Consider the following 26,426-nt stretch of genomic DNA (forward strand, 5'->3'; position numbering starts at 1 on the left):
CGTTCGCCAGAATGAAGCCGGAGAAAAGCGGCCCTGCCGTTCAGGGAGGTAGATTTTTTTAGCGCTGACTTGTGCTGCTTCAACAGGAGCCAAGTTACGTGGACTGCCGGTTCATGTAAGGCACCTTCTGTCAGGGCTGGTTTGATGAGAGCTCGGTGACGACCAGGAGCACAGGGGCTGATTTGGGCCCAAGCCAGGGAGCACAGGGCTGGATTTGGGGCCTGCTCCAGTGGTGTGTGGATGCAGGCCTGGATTTGGGCCTGTAGGCCCCAGAGGTGTGTGGATGCAGGGCTGCATGATTTGGGCTTAGAATCCCCAGGGGAGAATGTGGGATACAGGGCTGGATTTGGGCCTATAAACCTGCGGCTGGATTGGGGCCTGTAAACCCACGATGAGTGGGACATGGGGCTGGATTTGGGCCTGTAAACCCACGATAAGCGGATACAGGGCTGGATTGGGGCCTGTAAACCCACGATGAGTGGGACATGGGGCTGGATTTGGGCCTGTAAACCCACGATAAGCGGATACAGGTCTGGATTTGGGCCTGTAAACCCACAATGAGTGGGACATGGGGCTGGATTTGGGCCTGTAAACACACGATAAGCGGATACAGGGCTGGATATGGGCCTGTAAACCCGCGATGAGTGGGATACAGGGCTGGGTTTGGGCCTACAGGCAGAGTTGAGTGAGACAGTGGAATTCGGGGCCATGAAAATGAGGAGGTTGTTAAGCGTGAGCGCTCTGCGGGGTGGGCTTGGGGGGTGGGTGTTGGTGGTTGAGTTTCAACATAAAGAGGGGATGGGGAGGCAGGGCCTAAGACTATAATAGTCAAGGGGGGGTGGGTGGCGAGGTCTTAAAATCAGCTAAAACCTAGTATTTATCTGGTTGCGTCACACACACACATTACCATCTCTGGCTGGCTCGCTCACTCACTCACAGTCCCGCTCGAATCGCTCCAAATCACCCCGGAGATTCCCAGGATCAGTCTCCCACAAGTTGTCCTAGAGAAACGGGACAAAAGGTCTCCCTTTGCAGTCAAAATAAAGGGACAATCCCTTAAAATACAGGACAGTCAGGTCACCCCACCCCCAGACGTCTCAAAGCACTTCACGGCCTCTGAGGTACCTTTTTGGAGTATCTTCGGAGTGTAGGAACTCTGGCCTCTTCCTGTTCCCCCCACTCTCCTTTGTTCTGGCAGTCACACCCTCAGCTGTCAGGGCTCCTACACTCTGGAATTCCTTTCCTAGCCCTCATCTCCTCCCTCCACTGCGCTCCTTCGGACCCACCCAGTTTGACCCTTTGGTCGCCTGGCCTAATACCCTCCCCCTCGCTGCCCAGTGACAGATTTTTGTCAGGTGAGCTCTCCCGTGTGAAGAGCCTCGGGGCATATTCTGCTGGGTTTAAAGGCGCTATATAAATGGGAGTTGTTGCTATTTGGATGCTGATCTTAAATTACTGCCCTTCAGCGCCTGCTCGGTGGAGCGTGGCCCTCTGTCCGAGTGAAACATTTCTCTACTGCCTGCCCTGGCACCAGGGTCACAGAATGATTAAAACACAGGAGGAGGCCATTCAGCCCATCATGTCTGTGCTGAAGGAGTAATTCACCTAATGCCATTCTACACCACCCCACCCCCCCCTCCGTCTTCTCCTCGTAACCCTGCACGTTCTTCCTTTTCAGACAATAATCCAACTCCCTCTTGACCGCCTCGATTGAACCTGCCTCCCCCGCCGCACTCTCAGGCATCGCACTCCAGATCCTAACCACCCGCTGCTCGGATAAGCTCCTCCTCGTGCCACCATTGCCTCTTTTGCCCGTGACCTTCAACCTGTGCCCTCTCGTCCTCGATCCTGAGAGAGAAAGAGAGAGAGAGAGAGAGAAGGGAGGAGGCCGGCAATAGTGGAGGCCGCCCAACAGCCTGACACGTAGGCCCGAAGCCTGGCGAATGCCATGGCAACCATTCATCCCGCTGCCCCTTGCTGGCCTAATAATGTACTGAAGGAGAATTCTTAACTGCAGCCATCAGCATCTTTGGAGAAGCTAATGCATTACACCATCTTTAATATTTTAACATCGATTGCTCTGATTGGACAGGGCTGACGGGCTCCTCTATAAATCTCTCCCTCCGTCTCCATTCGGAGTGATTTTATTGCCTTGGCACAGAAAGCCCCAGCTGATTAATTGTAACGTGGCGTCATCTGGGGGAAGGAATGCTGTTTAACCCCTCACCCCTTCAATGTAACAAAAGAAAAGAGAGAACTTGCATTTCCATAGCACCTTTCAAGACCTCTGGACATCCCAAAGTGCTTCACAGCCCACAATCGACAGTCATAATGCAGAGAAACGTGGGGCAGCCCATTTGCGCACCCCCAGCTCCCACAATGGCTATGTGACTATGTTTCAGGCTTTCACGGGGATGTGGGTGTCGCTGGCCGGGCCCAGCATTTATTGCCCATCCCTAATTGCCCCTTGAGAAGGTGGTGGTGAGCCTCCTTCTTGAGCCGCTGCAGTCCCCGTGTGGTGTAGGTACACCCACAGCGCTGTTAGGGAGGGAGTTCCAGGATTTTGACCCAGCGACAGTGGCCGATATATTTCTAAGTCAGGATGGTGAGTGACTTGGAGGGGAACTTGCAGGTGGTGGTGTTCCCCATGTGTCTGCTGCCCTTGTCCTTCTAGATGGTAGAGGTCATGGGTTTGGAAGGTGCTGTCGAAGGAGCCTTGGTGAGTTGCTGCAGTGCATCTTGTAGATGGTACACACATTGCTGCTACTGTGTGTCGGTGGTGGAGGGAGTGAATGTTTGTGGATGGGGTGCCAATCAAGCGGGGCTGCTTTGTCCTGGATGGTGTTGAGTTTCTTGAGTGTTGTTGGAGCTGCACTCATCCAGGCAAGTGGAGAATATTCCATCACACTCCTGACTTGTGCCTTGTGGATGGGGGACAGGCTTTGGGGAGTCAGGAGGTGAGTTACTCTCTGCAGGATTCCCAGCCTCTGCCCTGCTCGCTGCCTTGTCATTGAGGTGGTTAAATGCAGAGAAGCCCCTGGCGACCCTGGAGATGTGGAAGTCGGGGCTGTGATGGCGATGGGGGAGGAGGTGGGGGGGAATAGCTGGACCTCCTGACGCTCGGGCATTTTAGGCGGCGTGAATGTCACTGCTGTTTGAGTCAGGATATCGTCCAGGTCTGGCCGCAGGCTGGAAGGTGCTGATTCCCGATCGGAGGATTGGGGCTGGGAATTGTGCAGCCATTAATTCGAACCTTACCACGAAGGTAGTTGAGTTGCAAGGCGTTACCCCCCCCAGGGGGCAACAGCGGCGATAAGCAGGGGCTGAGATGATTGGCCGCCAACAGCCACAACCCGCGGTGTCAGGCCCGACGTTGGAAATGGGGAGCAGCGCGCGATTGCCCCTCAGAGTCTTTCAGAGGAAACACTAAACAGAGACCCCTCCCCGTCTGACCCCCTAAGCTGGGCCTGGAAGTCCCTGCGGCCAGTATTTTGAAGAGTGGGAGGGTTGAGGGGGGGGTGGTGGAGATTTCCCAGAGAGGGGGTGGGGGGGGTTCCTGGCCAATATTGAACCCACATCCAACCTTACGGGGGTTGGGGGGGGAAAGAAAAAAATCAAACCATCTCGTCATTTGCCTGATTGTGGTTTTGTGGGATCTTGCTGTGCACCGATTGGCTGCCGCGTTTCAGACGCCACGGCTGCTCTTCGAGAGGTGTTTTGTTGGTAGGTGGGGCTGTGAAAGGTGCTATATTAATGCACGTCTTGCCTGCTTCCTCCTCCAGATCCTCAGCTGAGAGGGGTCATCACCCGCCTGTACTGTCAACTGGGATATTACCTCCAGCTGGTGCTGGGCGGAGGGCTGGGTGGCACGGAGGACGAGATGAGCATGTATGGTAAGCTACTGCCAACCGGGGCAGGAGGAGGGGGCATGGGGGTGAGGGCAAGGGTGAGGCAGCGGGCGAGGATGAGGGTGAGGCGCAGGGTGAGGGCGAGGCATGGGATGAGGATGACGGTGAGGATGGGGGTGTGAGGGTGAGGGTGAGGCAGAGTGAGGATGAGGGTGAGGCTGAGGGTGAGGATGAGGGTGAGGATCAGAGTGAGGATGAGGATGAGGTGGGGGTGAGGATCAGAGTGAGGATGATGGTGAGGATGAGGGTGAGGATGAGGGTGAAGATGAGGGTGAGGATGAGGGTGAGGGTGAAGATGAGGGTGAAGATGAGGGTGAGGTGGGGGTGAGGATGAGGGTGAGGATCAGAGTGAGGATGATGGTGAGGTGGGGGTGAGGATGAGGGTGAAGTGGGGGTGAGGATGAGGATGAGGATCAGAGTGAGGATGAGGGTGAGGATGAGGGTGAGGATGAGGGTGAGGATCAGAGTGAGGATGAGGGTGAGGATGAGGGTGAGGATGAGGGTGAAGATGAGGGTGAGGTGGGGGTGAGGATGAGGGTGAGGATGAGTGAGGCAGGGTGAGGCTGCGGGTGAGGATGAGGGTGAGGATGAGGGTGAGGATGAGTGAGGGAGAGGGTGAGGATGAGTGAGGGTGAGGGTGAGTGAGGGTGAGGGTGAGGATGAGTGAGGCTGAGGGTAAGGGTGAGGCAGGGTGAGGGTGAGGCAGGGTGAGGATGAGTGATGGTGAGGGTGAGGATGAGGGTGAGGCAGGGTGAGGTGAGGGTGAGGTGAGGATGAGTGAGGGTGAGGCAGGGTGAGGTGAGGGTGAGGTGAGGATGAGTGAGGGTGAGGCAGGGTGAGGTGAGGGTGAGGTGAGGATGAGTGAGGGTGAGGCAGGGTGAGGGTGAGGATGAGGGTGAGTGAGGGTGAGTGAGGGTGAGGATGTGAAACACACTGGGATGTGTGGGACAGGGATGCAGTTATAGTTGTTCCTCAGTCAGGGCCCCTGTGACTCTCTCTCTCTCTCAGACAGTCCCTCGGGATTGAGGAGGATTTGCTCCCAATCCGGTGCGATGGGTTCTGGGATAAGACCTGCAGGTCTGGGGTAGGTGCTGTTGGAGGGCCGGGTAGGTGGGGTAGTTTGGAGGATTGTGCGCTCCCTCCGATACCTCGACTTTGCCCCTTGACCTTCCCGATGAGGTCACTCGAAGTGTTTGGTGTTTTACCGAATGAACCTTCTCCATTTTGGTCAGACACGAGCCAGCGTCTCCCAGGAGTGGACGGGGAGTCTGACCTCTTCAGAGGCACTTTGAGGACATCCCTAAAGTCCTGTCCTCCTGGGAGTCACCTTCCGTGGCCAAGCTCCGAGTGGGTGCCCGGGGTCAGGCATATGGCTGAATGCTCCCCCCTGTGAGCGGCTGCCCTGTGGCCTGGGCCCCTGGGTGACCCCCTGTGGCCTGAGCCCCATTGACATGACCCCTGTGTGACCCCCTGTGTGACCCCCTGTGGCCTGGGCCCCTGTGTGACCTGTGATATGACCCCCTATGGCCTGGGGCCCTGGGTGACCCCCCCCACTGTGGCCTGGGCCCCTGTGTGACCCCCTGGATGACCCCCTGTGTGACCCCCTATGGCCTGAGCCCCTGTGTGGCCTGTGATATGACCCCCTGTGGCCTGAGCCCCATTGACATGACCCTTGTGGCCTGAGCCCCAGGTGTGACCTCTGTGGGCCTCTCCCCACCCCTCACCCCCTCCCCCACAACCCCCCCCGGAGGTCAAGTTAAATCCAACAGGTGGATCACAGGCCTACATGAACCTCACACACACCCCAAAGTGAGAGACTCTGCAATTCAGCTTGAGACTGGTCAGTCCAGTGATCACAGGGCTTGGCATCCTCCCAGAACCAGTCCCTACAGCAGGAGCGAGGTTAACTCACAAACTGCATGGCCGTCACCACAAGGGGGTCAGTCTGGCCTCCAGCCTCCCGGGGGTCGGGGTTGGGGGGGTGGGGGGACAGTTGATGAGTTAGTTTTCGGTGACCAGTGTCTGCCACTCACCCCTTGAGCTGGAAGGTCACGTGGGGTCAAGCCACAATCCAGGACCTTGCATCCCCCCCACCCCAATCAGCCCCCAAAGCGCTTTACAGCCAATGAAGTACTTTTGAAGCCTGGTCGCCGCTGTAATGTAGGAAACGTGGCAGCCAATTTGAGCACAGCAAGATCCCACACACACACACACAGCAACGTTTTCGTGGCCTGGGCCCAGAGACGTGCTGTGCTCCTCCTGCGAAATGGCGGACATGTAGGGAGTACGGCCGACAAACTGAGTGAAGACTTGGAGTTTGGTGATGGGGGGGGGGGTGGAGGGGGGGCGGTGTGGGGGGTGTGGAGTTTTTAAGTGTCAATTTTGTTCTTAAATGTTGCTCTTGAAATCTAATCGAGTCTGTGATTAGCAGTGACCGGCAAGTGTGTAAGCAGACTGAGTCCTTCCTCTCACTGCGGTTTAGACAGGGTGAACCCACTCTCAGATGTAAGAGCTGAGTAGTTCATGAGTTAATGAGGGTGAATCTGGTTACTGAAGCCCCCGGTTCAGTTTACTGTAAATTCAGGGTCCTTGGCAAACGGAGTGCCGCTGACTAACTGAGTGAAGGCTTGGGCGTGTGCGTGCGTGTGTGTGGGATCTTGCTGTGCTCAAATGTGCTCAAATCTTTCCCTCGTCGGGCGAGCTCAGCGAGTGGCAGGAGCGGCTCGCTCAGCGCTGGTTGTATGGAAGGGGGAGGGGGGAGGAGGGCAAGAGTGCAAGTTCGCCCACGTGCGCGGGTACGCATTGGCAAAGCTGCCTGAGGCACAGTGCCGCCTCAGGGAGGTTGAAAGAGTTTCGAACGTTAAAAGAAATAAGGATTTTTAAAATGTCACGAAACATGCCCCCCCCCTCTCCTCACACGAGCAGGGATGTGTTATTCATGAAACGTTAACAGGTTTTTATTTTGTTTTTATTTGCTGTTGGAAACCTCACCCCGTCCGTGGATGAGGTTTCCTAAAAAAGAATGCGAAGGCCGCTTGGCCTTTTCACCTGCCCTAAGGTTGGACGAGGGCAGCGAAAAATTCGTCTCAATTGTAACTTTAATGGCCGTAACAGGCCCTTTAATTGTCGGCGGGTGCGCTGCTGACTCCCACCAGCGCCCGCCGACCGAAATATCACGCGATGGCATCAGGATCCTTGCCCGACTTTATCATGAGTCATTTTACTCTCGGTCGGGTCGCCCGACGAGCGTTATATTCTGGCCTTAGAGTTTGGTGAGTAGGGGAGTTCGGGGAGGCAGACGTTCTTCATTTCCCCTTTCTATCTTCCTCACCCCGTAGAAATTGGTTCTTGCTCTACTACAGGGAAAGGGGCTAGCTGATTGGTGAGTATCTGGTGAGTGGTTCTATTCTACCCCCTCAGGTTTAAAATAGTGCACAGATTGGTGGTAAAGTTAATAAAGTATACAAGAAAGTAACATAATAAGTGATTAACAGGATTAAGTCATCATTTAAAACACATTAAGGATGGCAGGGCAGGTGATGTGTTGAGGCTGCAGCCTGTGGGAGCTCCTGGATAACATTGAGATCCAGGACAAACACGCCTGCAGTAAGCGTCTGCGGCTCGAGGATCTTCGGCTTAGAGTCATTGAGCTGGGAGGCTGAGCTGCAGACACTGCGACACATCAGGGAGAGGGGGGAAGTTACCTGGATGCTTTATACCAGGAAGCAGTCACATGACTTAAGATAGGGGCTTCTGACTTGGTCAGTGGCCAGGAGGGTGTGACTGCAAGTGAGGCAGGTGAAGGGCAGGAGTGTCAGCCTCTGCAATTGTCCAATAGGCTTGAGGCCCTCTCAGCTTGTCTGGATGAGAGCGGGGGCTGCAGGGTGGATATGCAAATTGACCATGTCACCGTGGTACAGGAAGCCATCCAAGTGGTGGGGGGGTGCAAAATAGGAATGTAGTGGCAGTAGGGGACAGTGTAGTAAGGGGGATTGACACTGTAGCAAAGAGCGGGAGCACAGACAGCCTCGTTGCCTGCCCGGTTCCTGGGTTCAGGACATCTTGCAATGCGAGGGGAGGATCCAGAGGTTGTGGTCCATGTAGGCACCAATGACTTAGGTAGGTTGAGGAAGGAGGGTCTGCATAGTCAGTATGATGAGCTAGCCACCAAATTAAGAAGCAGAGCCTCAAAGTAATAATCTCTGGACTATTACCTGAGCCACGTGCAAATTGGCAAAGGACAAATAAGATTAGAGAGAAATGAATGTGTGGCTCAAAGACTGGGTGTGGGAGAAGTGGGTTCTGGTTCATGGGGCACTGGCGCCAGTACTGGGGAAAGTGGGATCTGCATTGTTGGGATGGTCTACACCTGAACCGTGCTGGGGCCGGTGTCCTCGTGAGCCGCCTAACTAGGGAAGTAGAGAGGGTTTTTTAAACTGAATTGTGGGGGCAAGGGATTAAATTTGGGAGTGAAAGCAAAATACTGCGGACGCTGGAAATCTGAAACGAAAACAGAAAGTGCTGGAAATACTCAGCAGTTCCGACAGCCTCTGTGGAGAGAGAAAGAGACAGGGTTAACGTTTCGAGTCCGTGTGACACTGCTTCAGAGCAGAAACATTAACTCTGTTTTTCTCTCCACCGATGCAGTCAAATTTGGGAAGGCGGGGTAAACCATAGAGTAGAGATAAGGCGGGAGAAAAAGGTATTAATGCGGGAAATGATAAACAGATTGTGACAGGAAGGGACAGAGACTACGTTTTCAGATGTTTTACAATTTTAGGAGTAAATCAGCAGATAAGGTTAGATGCTACAAAAATAATAAAAGGACAAAACTAAAGGCTCTGCGTCTGAACGCACATAGCATTCAAAACAAAACAGATGAACTGATAGCGCAAATCGAAATAAATAAATATGATCTGACATCCATTACAGAGAAATGGCTACAGGATGACATAGATTCCCTGAATATTGAAGGGTATGTGACATTTCGGAAGGACAGGATGTTAGGAAAAGGTGGAGGGGTAGCTCTGTTAATTTAATGATGGTTTTAGAACATTAGAGAGGGATGACCTAAGTTCAGGAAACTAGGATGTAGAAGCGGTTTGGGTTGAGGTGAGGAATAATAAAGCACAAAGTCCCTTGTGGGAGTGGTGTACAGGTCCCCTAAATGTAACTACACAGGACAGAGTATAAAAGAAGAGATAATGGGAGCTTGGTCAGAAAGGTTCAGCAATAATCATGGGGGATTTTAATCTACATATAGACTGGAAAAAAATCAGATGGGCAAAGGTAGCGTAGATAAGTTCATAGAATGTTTTCGGGATAGTTTCTTAGAATAACATGTTCTGGAGCCAACCAGAGAACCGGCTATACTAGACCTGGCATTGAGCAACGAGATAGGATTAACTGATAACCTCCTAGTGTGGGCACCCCTAGGTAGCAGCGATCATAATATAGTTGAATCTTACAGTCATTTGAGGGAGAAACGAGTGCATCCAAAACTTAATATTTTAAACTTAAATCAGGGCAACTATGAGGACAGGAAAGTGGAGCTGGCTAAAATGAACTGGCAAATGAGGTTAAGGGATAGGTCAATAGAGGTTCAGTGGCAGTCATTTAAAGGGATATTTCAGAATACACATTCCAATGAGAAAGGAAAATTCCAAGGGGGAGGGCCCATCGTCCGTGGTTAACTGAAAACGTTAAAGAGAAAGCAAATAATTACGCAAAGACGGGTGGCAGGTCAGAAGATTGGAAAGGATATAAAGAACAGCAAAGAATGACAATAGGATTAATAAGGAGAGGAAAATGTGAGAAAGCTAGCTAGTAATATAAAGACGGATAGTAAGAGTTTCCATAAATATTTAAATAACAGTTAACAAAGCGAGCGTTGGTCCTATAACATCTGGGGGATTGATAGCGGAAAGTAGGGAGATGGCAGATGAACAAACAGGTATTTTGCTCTGGTCTTCACTGTCAAGGACACAAGTAACATCCCGGGAATAGCTGTAAATCAGGAAATGGAAGGGAGGGAGGAACTCAGGAAAATTACAATCACCAGGGACTGTGGGCTGACAAACCCCCGGGTCTGGATGGGCTTCACCCTAGGGTCTTGAAAGAAGGGGCTGGTGAGATAGTGGGTGCGTTGGTTTTAATTTTCCAAAATTCCCTAGATTTGGGGAAGTTTCCATTAGATTGGAAAGTAGCAAATATAACTCCTTCATTCAAAAAGGGAGGGAGACAGAAAACAGGAAACTATAGGCCAGTTAGACTAACACCTGTCCTAGGGAAAATGTTCGAAGCTGTTGTTAAAGATGAGGCACTTAGAAAAATTCAAGGCAATCAGGCAGAGTCAACATGGTTTTGTGAAAGGGAAATCATGTTTAACCAATTTATTGGAGTTATTTGAAGGAGTCCCATGTGCTGTAGATAAAGGGGAAGTGGTGGATGTACTGTACTTAGATTTCCAGAAGGCATTTGATAAAGAGCCACATCAAAGGTTATTGCAGAAAATTAAAGCTCATGGTGTAGGGGGGGTAACATATTGGCATGGATAGAAGATTGGCCAGTTAACAGGAAGCAGAGAGTTGGCATAAATGGGTCTTTTTCTGGTTGGCAGGATATGACAAGTGGTGTGCCACAGGGATAGGTAGGTTAAATGAGTGGGCAAAGATCTGGCAAATGGAGTATAATGTGGGAAAATGTGAAACCATTCATTTTGGCAGGGAAAATAAAAAAGCTTACTATGTAAATGGTGAGATTGCAGAGCTCTGAGATTCAGAGGGATCTGGGTGTCCTAGTGCATGAATCACAAAAGGTGATATCTGCAGATAATTAGGATATATTGTGAAGGGAATTGATTACAAAAGTGGGGAGATTATGCTTCAGTTGTACAGGGCACTGGTGAGACCACATCTGGAGTGTTGTGTACAGCGCTGGTCTCCTTATTTAAAGAAAGATGTAAATGCATTAGAAGCAGTTCAGGGAAGGTTTACCAGACTAATACCAGGAATGGGTGGATTGTCTTATGAGGAAAGGTTGGTCAGGTTAGGTTTGTATCCACTGGAGTTTAGAAGAGTAAGAGGCGACTTAATTGATACCTTTAAGATCCTGAGGGGTTTTGACAGGGTGGGATGTGGAGAGGATGTTTCCTCTTGTGGGAGAATCTAGAACTAGGGGGGTCACTGTTTAAAAATAAGGGGTCGCTCAATTAAGACAGAGATGAGAATTTTTTTCACTCAGAGGGCTGTGAGTTTTTGCAAATCTCTTCCTCGAAAGGCGGTGGAAGCAGAGCCTTTGAATATTTTTAAGGCACAGCTAGATAGAGTCTTGATTAACAAGGGGGTGAAAGGTTATCGGGGGTAGACGGGAATGTGGGGTTGAGGTTACATTCCGATCAGCCATGATCTTATTGAATGGGGGAGCAGGCTCGAGGGGCCGAATGGCCTATTCCTGCTCCTAATTCGTATGTTCGAGTGTCCACCTGAAAATCAGGCAGGTTTAATGTCCCACCCTAAAGACTGTACCTGGGTAGGGTAACCTACAAGGGCTTCGGACCAAGAGCTGGAAAGCGGGATTAGACTGGAATAGCCATTTCTTTCGTTCTGCTTGGCACATGTCGGGCCATCCACGCTATAAACTTCTCTAGTTCTCTGTAACTTCCCACGGTCCACAAGTCCCACCCTCCTCCTGAACCCTCAGTCCCTCTAACCCCGGCCCCTTGAATAGTGGAGCAGGCCCGAGGGCCCCCATTCCCTTCCGCTGCCTGGGGGGGGGCTTTCTGCTCTTGAACCCCCTCCCTAAACCTCACCGCTCCCGCACCCCCTGTCACCCCCACCCCCAGCTCTCTCTCTCTCTCTCTCTCTCTCTCTCGTTCCTTTAAGACATTCCGAGATCTCTTTGACATCTCTTTCTTGGCCCTCGTCATCTACTCTTGTCCGATTGTCTTCCTCTTGAAACACTTTGGAATGGTTTCTAACGATGGACCGAAAAGGCAAGTTGGGTTTGAACAATATTTACATCAGTGAGGAAGGACTTGGCCTGGGGGAAGGGGCCGGTGGGGGGTGTGGGGGGGGGGGGGAGGAAGTTCCACAGTTTTTGAGGTGCAGCCAAGAGAAATGGGTAGGCCCTTGCGGGGATAAAGAGATCAGTCAGGTGACGGGGCCCAAGAAGTCCCAGGCCTACGGACAGGAAGACTGTCCCCGGTGACTTATGGCGGGAGGTGGAGCAATGGGTCTGGAATCCACGAGGGCAAAGGGACTCTTGCCCCAACATGCCTCCCTCAACCAACTCCACCACAAAACTGACTACAACTAACCGGTTTGGTGGTGGAGGCTGACAGATCATTGACAAGGTACCTGGACCTGGACCCAGAGTGTTGTAGCCGGATGCCGGAATAGTGGGGTTAGAATGGGCCAGCACAGGCACAATGGGCTGAATGGCCTCTTTCAGTGCCATAGCTTTTCTGTGGGTCTAATGGAGGAGGCCATTCGGCCCCTCGAGCCTACTCCGCCCCTCAGTAAGAGCGTGGCTGATCTGATTACGGCCTTGACCCCATTTTCCTGTCTGTCCCCCCCCCCAACCCCTCGACTCCCTCGATTATCAGAAACCTGCCTAACTCAGCCTTCAATATATTCAATGGCCCAGCCTCCACTGGTCTCTGAGGTAGGGAATTCCAGAGATTAATGACCCTCTGAGAGAAGAAATTCCTCCTCATCTCCGTCTTAAATGGGAGACCCCTTATTTTGAAACTGTGCCCCCTGGTTCTAGACTCCCCCACGAGGGGAAACATCCTCACAGCCCCCTCAGGATCTTATATGTTTCGATAAGATCACCTCTCGTTCTTCTAAACTCCCAATGGGTACAGGGCCCAACCTGCTCAACCTTTCCTCATAAGACAAACCCCCTTCGTCCCAGGAATCAGCAAAGTGAACCTCCTCTTGAACTGCCTTCAATGTAAGTAGGTCCCTCCTTAAATAAAGAGCCTGGTCAAACTGAGATTCCCAGTGCAGGGAGCGAGAGATTTTAAAAAATTCTTTCACAGGATGTGGGCATCGTTGGCCGGGCCCAGCATTTATTGTCCATCCCTAATTGCCCCTTGAGAAGGTGGTGGTGAGCTGCCTTCTTGAGCCGCTGCAGTCCCTGTGGTGTAGGTGCACCCACCGTGCTGTTAGGGAGGGAGTTCCAGGATTTTGACCCAGCAACAGTGAAGGAACGGCCGATATATTTCCAAGTCAGGATGGTGAGTGACTTGGAGGGGAACTTCCAGGTGGTGGTGTTCCCCATGTGTCTGGTGCCCTTGTCCTGGTCATGGTTTGGAAGGTGCTGTCTAAGGAGCCTTGGTGAGTTGCTGCAGTGCATCTTGTAGATGGTACACACACTGCTGCTACTGTGTGTCGGTGGTGGGGGGAGTGAATGTTTGTGGATGGGGTGGCAATCAAGCGGGGCTGCTTTGTCCTGGATGGTGTGGAGCTTCTTGAGTGTTGTGGGAGCTGCACTCATCCAGGCAAGTGGAGAGTATTCCATCACACTCCTGACTTGTGCCTTGTAGATGGTGGACAGGCTTTGGGGAGTCAGGAGGTGAGTTACTCTCTGCAGGATTCCCAGCCTCTGACCTGCTCTTGTATTTATTTGGCTATATTCAGTGTCTGGTCATTGAAAGAGATGAGATTTAAACCAAGGCCCTGAGCGCCCTCTAGCAACGGATGTAAAAGATCCATTGGCACTGTTTTCAAGAGGGGTAGGGGAGCTCTTCCCAGTGTACTCCCTCAACACGTGTAGTCTGAAAACAGATCACCTGGTCATTTGCCTCTGAGCTGTTTGTGGGATCCTGCTGTGCCCACATCGGCTGCCTCGTTTCCAACATTATGACGTTTCAAAAAAAGAAGTACTTCATTGGCTGTGAGGGGCTTCGGGAAGCCGTGAGGTGGTGAGAGGTGCTATAACAATGCAGGTCTTTGTCTGAGGAGATTGAGAGGTGCTATAGCAATGCAGGTCTTTGTCTGAGGAGATTGAGAGGTGCTATAGCAATGCAGGTCCGAGAGGTGCTATAGCAATGCAGGTCTTTGTCTGAGGGGATTGAGAGGTGCTATAGCAATGCGGGTCCGAGAGGTGCTATAGCAATGCAGGTCTTTGTCTGAGAGGATTGAGAGGTGCTATAGCAATGCGGGTCCGAGAGGCGCTATAGCAATGCAGGTCCAAGAGGTGCTATAGCAATGCAGGTCCGAGAGGTGCTATAGCAATGTGGGTCTTTGTCTGAGGGGACTGGCGTGTTTGGAAAGTGGTTTTGCGAGTGTCCAATTGGTGCCAGTGAGTTTGAAGATTGGATGGAGGGGCTGGTGTTTTGCCACAGGAGGAGGGAGACTGTGCTCTGTGGGGGGCGGGGGTGATGGGTTGCTGGGGGTGGAGGGGTATTTCGGAGACCCTGCCTCCTCTTCCACCCACCCCACCCAAACCCCGACCGCTCCAATCGGCTCAGTGACAGTCAGTACCACTCACCTCCCTCCCACCGTCTCTCCCACCCCCCTCCCTCTCTCTCTCTCTCTCTCTCCCCCTCTCTCCCTCTCTCTCTCTCTCTCTCTCTCTTTCAGCTCTCTTTAATCTAATACCTGTCGGATTGAGAGTGGTGGCGATTCAGGGAGTGAAAACTGGTCTTTACGTCGCCATGAACTGTGATGGATACCTCTATACCTCGGTAAGTGACACCATATACACTCTGTATCTAACCCCGTGCTGTCCCTGTCCTGGGAGGTGTTTGATGGGGACAGTGTAGAGGGAGCTTTACTCTGTATCTAACCCAGTGCTGTACCTGCCCTGGGAGTGTTTGATGGGGACAGTGTAGAGGGAGCTTTACTCTGTATCTAACCCCGTGCTGTACCTGTCCTGGGAGTGTTTGATGGGGACAGTGTAGAGGGAGCTTTACTCTGTATCTAACCCCGTGCTGTACCTGTCCTGGGAGTGTTTGATGGGGACAATGTGCGTGTCAGTGTGCATGTGAGTGAGTGTGTGTGTGAGTGAGTTTGCATGAGTGTGTGTGAGTGAGTGTGCGTGTGAGTGTGTGTGAGTGAGTGTGAGTGTGAGTGTGTGAGTGAGTGTAAGGGAGTGTGAGTGTGAGTGAGTGTGTGAGAGTGTAAGTGAGTGGGTGTGAGTGTGTGAGTGAGTGTAAGTGAGTCTGAGTGTGCGTGAGTGTGAGTGATTGAGTGTGAGTGAGTGTGAGTGTGAGTGAGTGAGTGTGAGTGTGTGTGAGTGAGTGTGAGTGTGAGTGGGTGTGTGTGTGTGTAAGTGAGTGAGTGTGAGTGAGTGTAAGTGAGTGTGAGTGTGAGTGAGTGTGTGAGAGTGTAAGTGAGTGGGTGTGAGTGTGTGAGTGAGTGTAAGTGAGTCTGAGTGTGCGTGAGTGTGAGTGATTGAGTGTGAGTGTGCGTGAGTGTGAGTGATTGAGTGTGAGTGAGTGTGAGTGTGAGTGAGTGAGTGTGAGTGTGTGTGAGTGAGTGTGAGTGTGAGTGAGTGTGAGTGTGTGAGTGAGTGTGAGTGAGTGTGAGTGAGTGTGAGTGGGTGTGTGTGTGTGTAAGTGAGTGAGTGTGAGTGAGTGTAACTGAGTGTGAGTGTGAGTGTGAGTGAGTGTGAGTGAGTGTGAGTGAGTGTGAGTGAGTGTGAGTGTGAGTGGGTGTGTGTGTGTGTAAGTGAGTGAGTGTGAGTGAGTGTAAGTGAGTGTGAGTGTGAGTGAGTGTGAGTGAGTGTGAGTGTGAGTGAGGCTGTGCAGTGGAGGTGTCCTCACTCTGTCTCATCCTACAGGACGGGCTCCTGACTGAGGTCTCAGCCTCTCACCCTGTGCAGCTCCTCCTCCCTCCCACTGAGAGCAGCAGCTGGGGCCCTGGTATCTCCCGGAACTGGGTCAGATACAGGGAAAGCTGCAGCTAAACTCAGGAGGCAAAGCGGCCGCCCCTCTGCACAGCTCCTGGTGATGGACTGTGGCTCATTAACAGACCGCTTCTCTCTCTCTCTCTCTCTCTCTGTCTCACTTTTATTTTTATTTTTATTCAGCCGGACGTTTCCCTCCGAGAAGCTCATTTGTCATTCCAGCTCCCATCGACAGGGTCTTAATAGTTGCAGGAGTGGCCCACAGGAGCCATGCAGTCTTGTTGCTCAGACCCTCCCTCTTCAACATGGGAGCAAACTTCAGTCCAATTTAATCATTAAACACACACAGTCGGGTCTCGAATCTAATCGCAAAGGCGATTGGAGTGTTAATCTCGAGGGGGGGCATAGAATACACGACGGTGGAAATTCTGCTGCAGCCTCTGGACAGACACCAGCTGGAATGTTCAATCCTGGGCCCCCAGCCTCAGGGAGGATCTACTGATCGCGCGAGGGAACAGGGGCAGCGCAGGTTCACCCAGTGACACCGGGGCTAACGGGGTTAAGCGATGAGGGCAGGTTGCACAGGTTCAGCTTGAAGTGTAGAAGATTCAGGGTGATCTAGTTCAGATGATGAAAGGATTGGGTAGGGTCGGGAGAGAGAGAGAGAGAGAGGGGGGTGTGGGGGGAGAGAAGGAGAGAGGGAAAGGGAGAGAAAGGGACAGAGAAAGAGGGGGGAGAGAAGGAGAGAGAGGGAGGGGGGGAGAGAGAGAGAGGGATGGGGAGAGGAGGGAGAGAGAGAGAGAGATGGGGGAGAGAGAGGGGGGGAAAGAGAGAGAGAGGGAGAGGGAGAGGGAGAAAGAGAGGGAGAGAGCAAGAGAGAGGGAGAGGGAGAGAGGGAGGGAGAGGGAGAGAGAGATGGGGGAGAGAGAGGGGGGGAAAGAGAGAGGGGGAGAGAGGGGGAGAGGGAGAAAGAGAGGGAGAGAGCAAGAGAGAGGGAGATGGGGAGAGAGAGGGTGAGAGAGAGGGAGGGGGGAGAGAGGGAGAGGGAGAGGGAGAAAGAGAGGGAGAGAGCAAGAGAGAGGGAGAGGGGGAGAGAGAGAGGGGGGGATAGAGAGAGGGGGGAGAGAGAGGGAGAGGGGGGAGAGAGGGAGGGGGGAGAGAGAGATGGGGGAGAGAGAGAGAGGGGGGGATAAAGAGAGAGAGGGAGGGGGGAGAGAGAGGGTGAGAGAGAGGGAGGGGGGAGAGAGGGAGAGGGAGAGGGAGAAAGAGAGGGAGAGAGCAAGAGAGAGGGAGAGGGGGAGAGAGAGAGGGGGGGATAGAGAGAGAGAGGGATGGGGAGAGGGGTGAGAGAGAGAGGGAGGGGGGAGAGAGAGGGAGAGGGAAGAGAGAGGGAGAGGGGAGAGAGAGAGAGAGGGGGAGAGAGAGAGGGAGAGGGGAGAGAGAGGGAGAGGGGGAGAGAGAGAGAGGGAGAGGGGAGAGAGAGGGAGAGGGAAGAGAGAGGGGGGAGAAAGGGAGAGGGGGTAGGGAGAGGGGGGAGAGAGAGAGAATAGTTCACTAATCTCACTAATATCCTGTTGGGAAGGGAACCTGCTGTCTTTACCCGGTCAGTTAGAACTCACCAAGGCTCCTTTGACAGCACCTTCCAAACTTTGGTTTCATGTTTATCAGTTTCCCAGAACATTAGGCTTTTCATTTGCCTCTCGTTTTGTCCCTTGTTTTTTCCCTAATTTAGTTTAATTGGTTTCATCAAAAAAATAGCACCTTCCAAACCCCGGCCCCAGTGGATGGACAAGGGCAGCGGGCGGATAGGTCACTCACTGTCCTGACTTGGAAATATATCGGCCGTTCCTTCACTGTCGCTGGGTCAAAATCCTGGAACTCCCTCTCTAACAGCACTGTGGGTGTACCTACACCACATGGACTGCAGCGGCTCAAGAAGGCAGCTCACCACCACCTCCTCAAGGGGCAATGAGGGATGGCCAATAAACGCTGGGCCCGGCCAGCGACGCCCACATCCCATGAAAGAATTAAAACAAAGAACAACTCAGCAGAGCCTTAAAACAGGAGCCAGGCTGTTCCGGGGGTGATGTCAGGAAGCACGTCCTCACACACAGGGGAGTGGAAATCCTCAACTCTGGCCGGGATTTTCCGGTGACTCTCGCCAGCGGCAGATCCGGAGATGCCCACCCAAAGGCTGCCCTCCAAACTCACCAGCCCGCCCCCCTGTGCCGATTCCCACCACTGGCTGGACCGGAAAGTTCCGGCCTCTATCTCCCTCTCTCTCTCTAGAAAGGCTGTGGCTACTGGAGCTCGACTGGAGCTCGACTGGAGTTCGACTGGAGCTTGACTGGAGCTCGATAGAATGGCGTTAGGTATCAGGGGATGTGGAGACGAGACAGGTCAATGGAGTCGAGGTACGGATTGGACAGGATCCAGATGAATGGCAGAACAGGATTGAGGGGCTGAATGGCCTCCTCCTGTTAATGTCCCTAAATCTGGACTTTGCTCCCCTAGGTTGGTGACACATGTCGGAAGGCCCAAATATTCTCCCAACCCCTTACCCCCACCCCTGGGTGCTGTAAATACAGGTACAATAGGCCGAATGGCATCCTTCTGAGATGGCATCATTCTATTAAACCTGAATGAGACGGGTCAGTGTATCTGCATGGCCCCAGTCACACTATCTGTGAGTGTGAGAGGGACAGTGAGGCTTGTGAATGTGAGCATGAGGCCTGTGGGTGTGAGAGGGAGAGTGAGGCCTGTGGGTGTGAGAGGGAGAGTAAGGCCTGTGGGTGTGAGAGGGAGAGTGAGGCCTGAGTACACATGAGGCCTGAATGTGAGGCCTGTGGGTGTGAGAGGGACAGTGAGGCCTGTGGGTGTGAGTGTGAGGCCTGTGAGTGTGAGTGTGACCATGAGGTCTGTGAGTTTGACAGTGAGGCCTGTGAGTGTGAACGTGAAGCCTGTGAGTGTGACAGTGAGGCCTGTGAGTGTGAATGTAACCATGAGGTCTGTGAGTGTGAACGTGAGGCCTGTGAGTGTGACAGTGAGGCCTGTGAGTGTGAGTGTGAGGCCTGTGTGTGAGTGTGACAGTGAAGCCTGTGAGTGTGAGGCCTGTGAGTGTGAGTGTGACAGTGAGGCCTGTGAGTGTGAACGTAAGGGAGGCCTGTGAGTGTGAGTGTGAGGCCTGAGTGAGTGTGACAGTGAGGCCTGTGAGTGTGAGTGTGAGGCCTGTGTGTGAGTGTGACAGTGAAGCCTGTGAGTGTGAGGCCTGTGAGTGTGAGTGTGACAGTGAGGCCTGTGAGTGTGAACGTGAGGGAGGCCTGTGAGTGTGAGTGTGAGGCCTGAGTGAGTGTGACAGTGAGGCCTGTGAGTGTGAGTGTGAGGCCTGTGAGTGAGTGTGACAGTGAGGCCTGTGAGTGTGAGTGTGAACGTGAGGCCTGTGAGTGTGAGTGTGAGGCCTGTGAGTGTGAGTGTGAACGTGAGGCCTGTGAGTGTGAGTGTGAGGCCTGTGAGTGTGAGTGTGAACGTGAGGCCTGTGAGTGTGAACGTGAGGCCTGCGAGTTTGATTTTTCAGTGCAAGCGAATGGGAATCCCAGTTGGGGAGCTGGGGAAAGATGCTGTAACCAGAACTCGTGATCCTTGTTGTAAATTCCGCAGGAACATTTCACACCTGAATGTAAGTTCAAGGAGTCGGTGTTTGAAAATTACTACGTGATGTATTCCTCAGTCCTGTACCGACAGCGGGAATCCGGTCGCTCCTGGTACCTCGGCATCAACAAGGAAGGGGAAACCATGAAGGGCAACCGGGTGAAGAAAACCAAGAGAGCTGCTCATTTTCTACCCAAACTCATTGAAGGTAAAAGCAAACACTTGGCCACTCACCATCTCGCCCTCCATCTTCCTCCCTCTCGTAAAGGCCTCGGCTGTTATTGGGGTTCATTGGGGCCCCCCTCCCCCCCCAAATCGGGCCCTCCAGCCCACACGGTCTCCTTGTTGACCAATGGCCTCACTGTCACACTCACAGGCCTCACTGTCACACTCACAGGCCTCACTGTCACACTCACAGGCCTCACTGCCACACTCACAGGCCTCGCTGTCACACTCACAGGCCTCGCTGTCACACTCACAGGCCTCACTGTCACACTCACAGGCCTCACTGTCACACTCACAGGCCTCACTGCCACACTCACAGGCCTCACTGTCACACTCACAGGCCTCACTGTCACACTCACAGGCCTCACGCTCACACTCACAGGCCTCACTGTCACACTCACAGGCCTCATTGTCACACTCACAGGCCTCACTGCCACACTCACAGGCCTCACTGTCACACTCACAGGCCTCACTGTCACACTCACAGGCCTCACTGTCACACTCACAGGCCTCACTGTCACACTCACAGGCCTCACTGCCACACTCACAGGCCTCACTGTCACACTCACAGGCCTCACTGTCACACTCACAGGCCTTACTGTCACACTCACAGGCCTCACTGCCACACTCACAGACCTCACTGTCACACTCACAGGCCTCACGCTCACACTCACAGGCCTCACGCTCACACTCACAGGCCTCACTGTCACACTCACAGGCCTCACGCTCACACTCACAGGCCTCACTGTCACACTCACAGGCCTCACTGTCACACTCACAGGCCTCACGCTCACACTCACAGGCTTCACTGTCACACTCACAGGCCTCACTGCCACACTCACAGGCCTCACGCTCATACTCAAAGGCCTCACTGTCACACTTACAGGCCTCACTGTCACACTCACAGGCCTCACTGTCACACTCACAGGCCTCACTGTCACACTCACAGGCCTCACTGCCACACTCACAGGCCTCACTGTCACACTCACAGGCCTCACTGCCACACTCACAGGCCTCACTGCCACACTCACAGGCCTCACTGTCACACTCACAGGCCTCACTCACACTCACAGGCCTCACTGTCACACTCACAGGCCTCACTGTCACACTCACAGGCCTCACTGTCACACTCACAGGCCTCACTGTCACACTCACAGGCCTCACTGTCACACTCACAGGCCTCACTGCCACACTCACAGGCCTCACGCTCATACTCACAGGCCTCACTGTCACACTCACAGGCCTCACTGTCACACTCACAGGCCTCACTGTCACACTCACAGGCCTCGTACTCACAGGCCTCATACTCACACTCACAGGCCTCACACTCACTCTCACAGGCCTCATGCTCACTCTCACAGGCCTCATGCTCACACTCACAGGCCTCACGCTCATACTCACAGGCCTCACTGTCACACTCACAGGCCTCACTGCCACACTCACAGGCCTCACGCTCACACTCACAGGCCTCACTGTCACACTCACAGGCCTCACTGCCACACTCACAGGCCTCACTGTCACACTCACAGGCCTAGCACTCACACTCACAGGCCTCACTGCCACACTCACAGGCCTCACTGTCACACTCACAGGCCTCACTGTCACACTCACAGGCCTCGTACTCACAGGCCTCATGCTCACACTCACAGGCCTCACACTCACACTCACAGGCCTCATGCTCATACTCACTGGTCTCACTGCCACACACACTCACGGGCCTCACTGTCACACTCACAGGCCTCACACTCACAGCCTCACTGCCACACTCACGCTCACAGGCCTCACTGTCACACTCACACTCAGGCCTCACACTCACACTCACAGGCCTCATTGTCACACTCACACTCAGGCCTCATGCTCATACTCACAGGCCTCACTGTCGCACTCACAGGCCTCGCACTCACACTCACTGTCACACTCACAGGCCTCACGCTCACACTCACAGGCCTCACTGTCACACTCACAGGCCTCACTGCCACACTCACAGGCCTCACTGTCACACTCACAGGCCTAGCACTCACACTCACAGGCCTCACTGCCACACTCACAGGCCTCACTGTCACACTCACAGGCCTCACTGTCACACTCACAGGCCTCGTACTCACAGGCCTCATGCTCACACTCACAGGCCTCACACTCACACTCACAGGCCTCATGCTCATACTCACTGGTCTCACTGCCACACACACTCACGGGCCTCACTGTCACACTCACAGGCCTCACACTCACAGCCTCACTGCCACACTCACGCTCACAGGCCTCACTGTCACACTCACACTCAGGCCTCACACTCACACTCACAGGCCTCATTGTCACACTCACACTCAGGCCTCATGCTCATACTCACAGGCCTCACTGTCGCACTCACAGGCCTCGCACTCACACTCACTGTCACACTCACAGGCCTCACGCTCACACTCACAGGCCTCACAGTCACACTCACAGGCCTCACAGTCACACTCACAGGCCTCACTGTCACACTCACATTCCTGCCCTGCATCACTTGACGCACGCGCACCCTCTCCTGGGGGTGGTGGGGGGGGGTGGGTGGGTGGGGGTGGTCACGGGACAGCAATCGGGAGTTGCAAAGCTCTGGCTGGCTTTAATTTTCTCCCCATTTGCAAGCTCGGGGTTGTTGAGGCTCAAAACTGCTGAAGCTAAACTCAGTCCCCGGTCAGGAGGTGGGGGTGACTCTGTGCCTTAGTGCCAGGGGGGCACTTTTCAACACTGTCAAAAAATACATGTGTGTTGGACCCCAGACTTTTACAAACAGGGGCACACAGAGCACAAAGATGAAGTGGCGACTGACCTTGTATCTGTCTAAATTATTGAGTAGGCCTCACTTGTCCATTTTCGGATGCCTTAATTCTGGGCGGGGGGGTGGGGATATGTCAAGGCCACAGAGAGGAGGTGGGAAATGATCCCACGGATGAGAGGCTCTGAGGAGAGACGAGGGGTCCTCTCACAGGGAAGAAGAAGGTTCAACGATGAGACCTGATGGAGTGTTTGGGGGGGGGGTCAAAGTGGTGAGAGGTTCTGTGTAAGTGAATGAGGGGAAACTATTACCCCTGGGCTGCAGAGTTAGTGACGAGAGGGCAGGTTAAATTGCTGAACAGGACAAACGCGAGAATGCCAAATTTCTTAGAATTTGCTAGAAGTGGCACCCATTCACGCGAAGGGACCCGTTTCTCTGCAACAAGAGGAATATGTTGAAGCCCCCTCCCCACCCCCCGCTCCTTTATCGAATCGCCCGAGCTGGGGGTGGAGAGAGCCAGTTGCTTTCCCCACGGCGACGCCTCGGCCAATCAGAGTCAACCTGCCAACCAATCGCCGCCCTTTTCTCCCGCGGTATGAATTGTGGTGAGAGTTTGAAATTTGGAATTCTTGCACTTGTCCTGGTGAGTGCGAGGCGAGAAAGCTTCGGTGACTTCTCTCTCTCTCTCTCTCTCTCTGTTCCGGCAATGTTCAAGCCTCTGGCCCCAAAAAAAGGAATGAGTTCTACGCGGAAAGTGGCTAAGACACAGCAAAGCCTGACCAGAAACTCTGAGGGGAACAGAACCTGAATCGTGTTTAAAAAAACGAGGAGGGTTATTTGCAAAGGAAAAGGTCTTGGAGGGGGGGGTGAAGTGCAGATTTACCAGAATGATGCCTGGACCCCAACGTAGAAACATAGAAACTAGGGGCAGGAGGAGGCCATTCGGCCCTTCGAGCCTGCTCCACCATTCATTGCGATCGTGGCTGATCATCCAACTCGATAGCCCTGCTCCCCGCTTTCTCCCCATACCCTTTGACCCCTTTCGCCCCAAGAGCTATATCTAACTCCTTCTTGAAAACATCCAAGGGTTAAATGACTTGAGTACAGGAGCAAAGAGGTCTTACTGCATCTGTACAGGGCCTTGGGGAGACCACACCTGGAGTATTGTGTGGAGTTTTGGTCTCCTTACCTAAGAAAGGATATACTTGCCATAGAGGGAGTGCAGGGAAGGCTCACCAGACTGATTCTCACAGACGTTTACAGCACAGAAAGAGGCCATTCAGCCCATTGTGTTCGCACCGGTCAACAAAGATCGGACTACACTAATCCCATTTTCCAGCGCTTGGCCCATAGCCCTGGAGGCTATGGCAATGCAAGTGAACATCTGGGATTCCTTTGGATGTCAGGATGGTTGTATGAGGATATATTGGGTTGACTAGGTCCTGTATTCACTGGAGTTGAGAAGAATGAGAGGGGATCTGATTGAAAGGTATAAAATTCTGACAGGGATGGACAGACTGGATGCAGGAATGATGTTTCCTCGGGCTGGGGATGCGGTTCTAGAACAAGGGGTCACAGTCTCAGGATATAGGGTAGGCCATTCAGGACTGAGATGAGGAGAAACCTCTTCACTCAGAGGGTGGTGAACCTGTGGAATTCTCTACCCCAGAAGCTGTGGAGGCCAAGTCACTGAATATATTTAAGAAGGAAAGAGATAGATTTCTAGACAAGGCATCAAGGGGTATGGGGAGAGAGCGGGAGTACGGCGTTGAGATAGAGGATCAGGGTCATACTGAATAACGGATCATATGGGGCAAAGGTGGTTACATGGAGTAAGGTTGCAGATCAGCCATGATCCCATTGAATGGCGGACAGACTCGAGGGGCTGAATGGCCTCCTCCTGTTCCTATGCTCCTGAAGGGTGTGGAGGAAAGGGAGATCTCCTTCAGAGAGATAGAGAGAGAGAGAGAAAGGGCCCAGGGGCAGGTCCACCAGCCAAGTGAGTGCCAGGCAAGGAAGGCATGAGAACAGGTGACCAACTCTGGACAGTTTTGGGGGTCTTGCTAGCACCTCACAGTCGCTGTTACAGACAAGCACTCCGAGGGGGTGTTGACCGGCGTCTGCCAGTGATGGGGGGTGACCGTCCGGGATTTTCCAGCCCTGCCAGTGGCGGGCATCATCGTGGGCAAGAGGGGAAAACCTGGCCCCCCCACAGCCTCTGTGCCATGCTCATGGGGTTCGTGCTCTGCCGTCAGTGCCCAGGGTGAGGGCCAACCTTGCCGGGACTCTAACCTTCAACCCAACGTAAACTCAAACTCATCCAAAAACTCGCCTCCCCTCGACACCCAAACTGGCACCAGGGCCCCCTGTTCGCCCAGCACCCCCAGCCCCCGTGCCCTCTGACCCCCAGCCCCCGTGCCCTCTGACCCCCAACCTCCGCACCCGGTCCAAGCGGCGCCTGAATTTGGAAATTCTCGCCCTCGTTTCCAAATCCTTCCGTGGCCTCGCGCCTCCCGGTCCCCTACCTCTGGAACCTCCTCCAGCCCCACAACCCTCCGAGGTCAGTGACTGACCTGCGACCTCACTCCGTAGACCCTCCTATGAATCTGTCATTCAACACGACCCTGATCTCTGCGTTCCTCCAATCCCCGGCCTCTTGGACATCCCCGATTTCCATCGCTCCACCATCGGCGGCCGTGCCTTCAGCTGCCTTGGCGGTTGGATGGGGGGGTCCCAAGGTCTGGAATTCCCCCCTCAAACCTCTCCGCCTCTCTCTCTCTCCTCCTTTAAGACGCTCCTTAAAACTGACCTCATTGACCAACCTGTCCCATTACCCTCCTGGTGCGAATTCTGCTCGATAGCGCTCCCGGTGGTGGAGCACCCCGTGGGATATTGTTTTTTTTAAAGGCCCTATATAAATGCACGTCGTTGTTGTTGTTGTTGTTGTTGTTGCCTTGACTGTCCCATGCCTTCTCCGGCAGCTGCTCTGTACCAGGAGCCATCGCTACACGAACTGACCCAGGAGCCCCCCGACGTTAAGAAGGCCGTGAAGATCGGCGACATGGGCGCCAACGCGGGCGAGGAGAAGGGGGAACGCCCAAAGACCCAAACGTAGTCTCAGCGCAACGCCAAAGACGGAAAGGGAGGGTGGAGGGGTGTTGGGGGGGGGGCGGGGGGGTGGGGGTGGGGAGTGGGGGTGGGGTGGGGAGGGTGGGAGTGGACGGGGTAGGGAGGGTGGTGGTGGGGAAACGCGGGCATCTACCCCACCAAGCCGGGGTGAGGGGGAGGTGAACTTGCCCTGGCGCCCGAGTCATCCCGGCCCAATGAGAGGAGGGCGCCACCGACCCATCGGGCGCGGCAAGAGAAGGTGCCCCTTCCCCCCCCCCCACCCCCCCCCCACACCCTCACCCAGCACCCGTGGGTGGCACCTACTCCCCACCAGGATGGGCTCCAACCCTTGCCAGTGCTCCACCAGGAGGTGGGATGTGGGTGGTGTGGGTGGGGAGGGGAAGGGGTATCAGATGGGACAAATACCCCCTCAGGGATTAACTTAAACTTCCACTCCCCACCCCCCTCCCCCACCCCCCATCCCTCCCCTAACCTCCAATCGGAAGCTGCCGTGGCCCCATTCCTCCCTCTTTCCCTGGGTCTACGGGGATCTCCTGGTTCCAGGTCTCGTCGCCCCCCCCCCCTCGCCCGCCTCGTCCAGTTCCCCGCCACCTGAGCGGGCAGTGCCACTGAGGAACATGGTCGCCCCCCCACCATGGTCGACCTGCTCTCGTCATGGGAAGAGGAGGAGGCCATTCAGCCCCTTGAGCCTGTCACCAGTCAGTCCGATCGTGGCTGAACTGAAGCTTGACCCCCCCCTTAGCCCCATAGCCCTTAACCAATAAAAATTAGTGCCTGCTGTGAAATGTCCAATCCACCCTGATCCTAGACAGATTTTTTTGGGAAGAAAGTTCCAGACTTCCACTCCCTTTGGTGTCAATGGTGCGGCTATAATTTTAAGGTTATGTTCCCTCATCCATGCACCC

General features: G+C 53.8%; 1 protein-coding gene across 1 annotated transcript; it reads left to right on the forward strand.

Annotated features, from left to right (window-relative positions):
• Positions 1-3,772: 3,772 nt before the first annotated feature.
• Positions 3,773-25,509, forward strand: LOC144676706 (fibroblast growth factor 14-like; the record flags this gene model as incomplete). The annotated part of the gene is made up of 4 exons (XM_078537056.1): positions 3,773-3,893; positions 14,498-14,601; positions 19,422-19,620; positions 25,374-25,509. Coding segments are annotated over 4 exons (558 nt in total), but the record flags the coding sequence as incomplete, so codon positions are not given.
• Positions 25,510-26,426: the final 917 nt, after the last annotated feature.

The sequence above is a fragment of the Cetorhinus maximus genome, unplaced genomic scaffold (genome assembly GCF_964194155.1).
Source record: "Cetorhinus maximus unplaced genomic scaffold, sCetMax3.hap1.1 HAP1_SCAFFOLD_1833, whole genome shotgun sequence".
Classification (NCBI taxonomy): domain Eukaryota; kingdom Metazoa; phylum Chordata; class Chondrichthyes; order Lamniformes; family Cetorhinidae; genus Cetorhinus; species Cetorhinus maximus.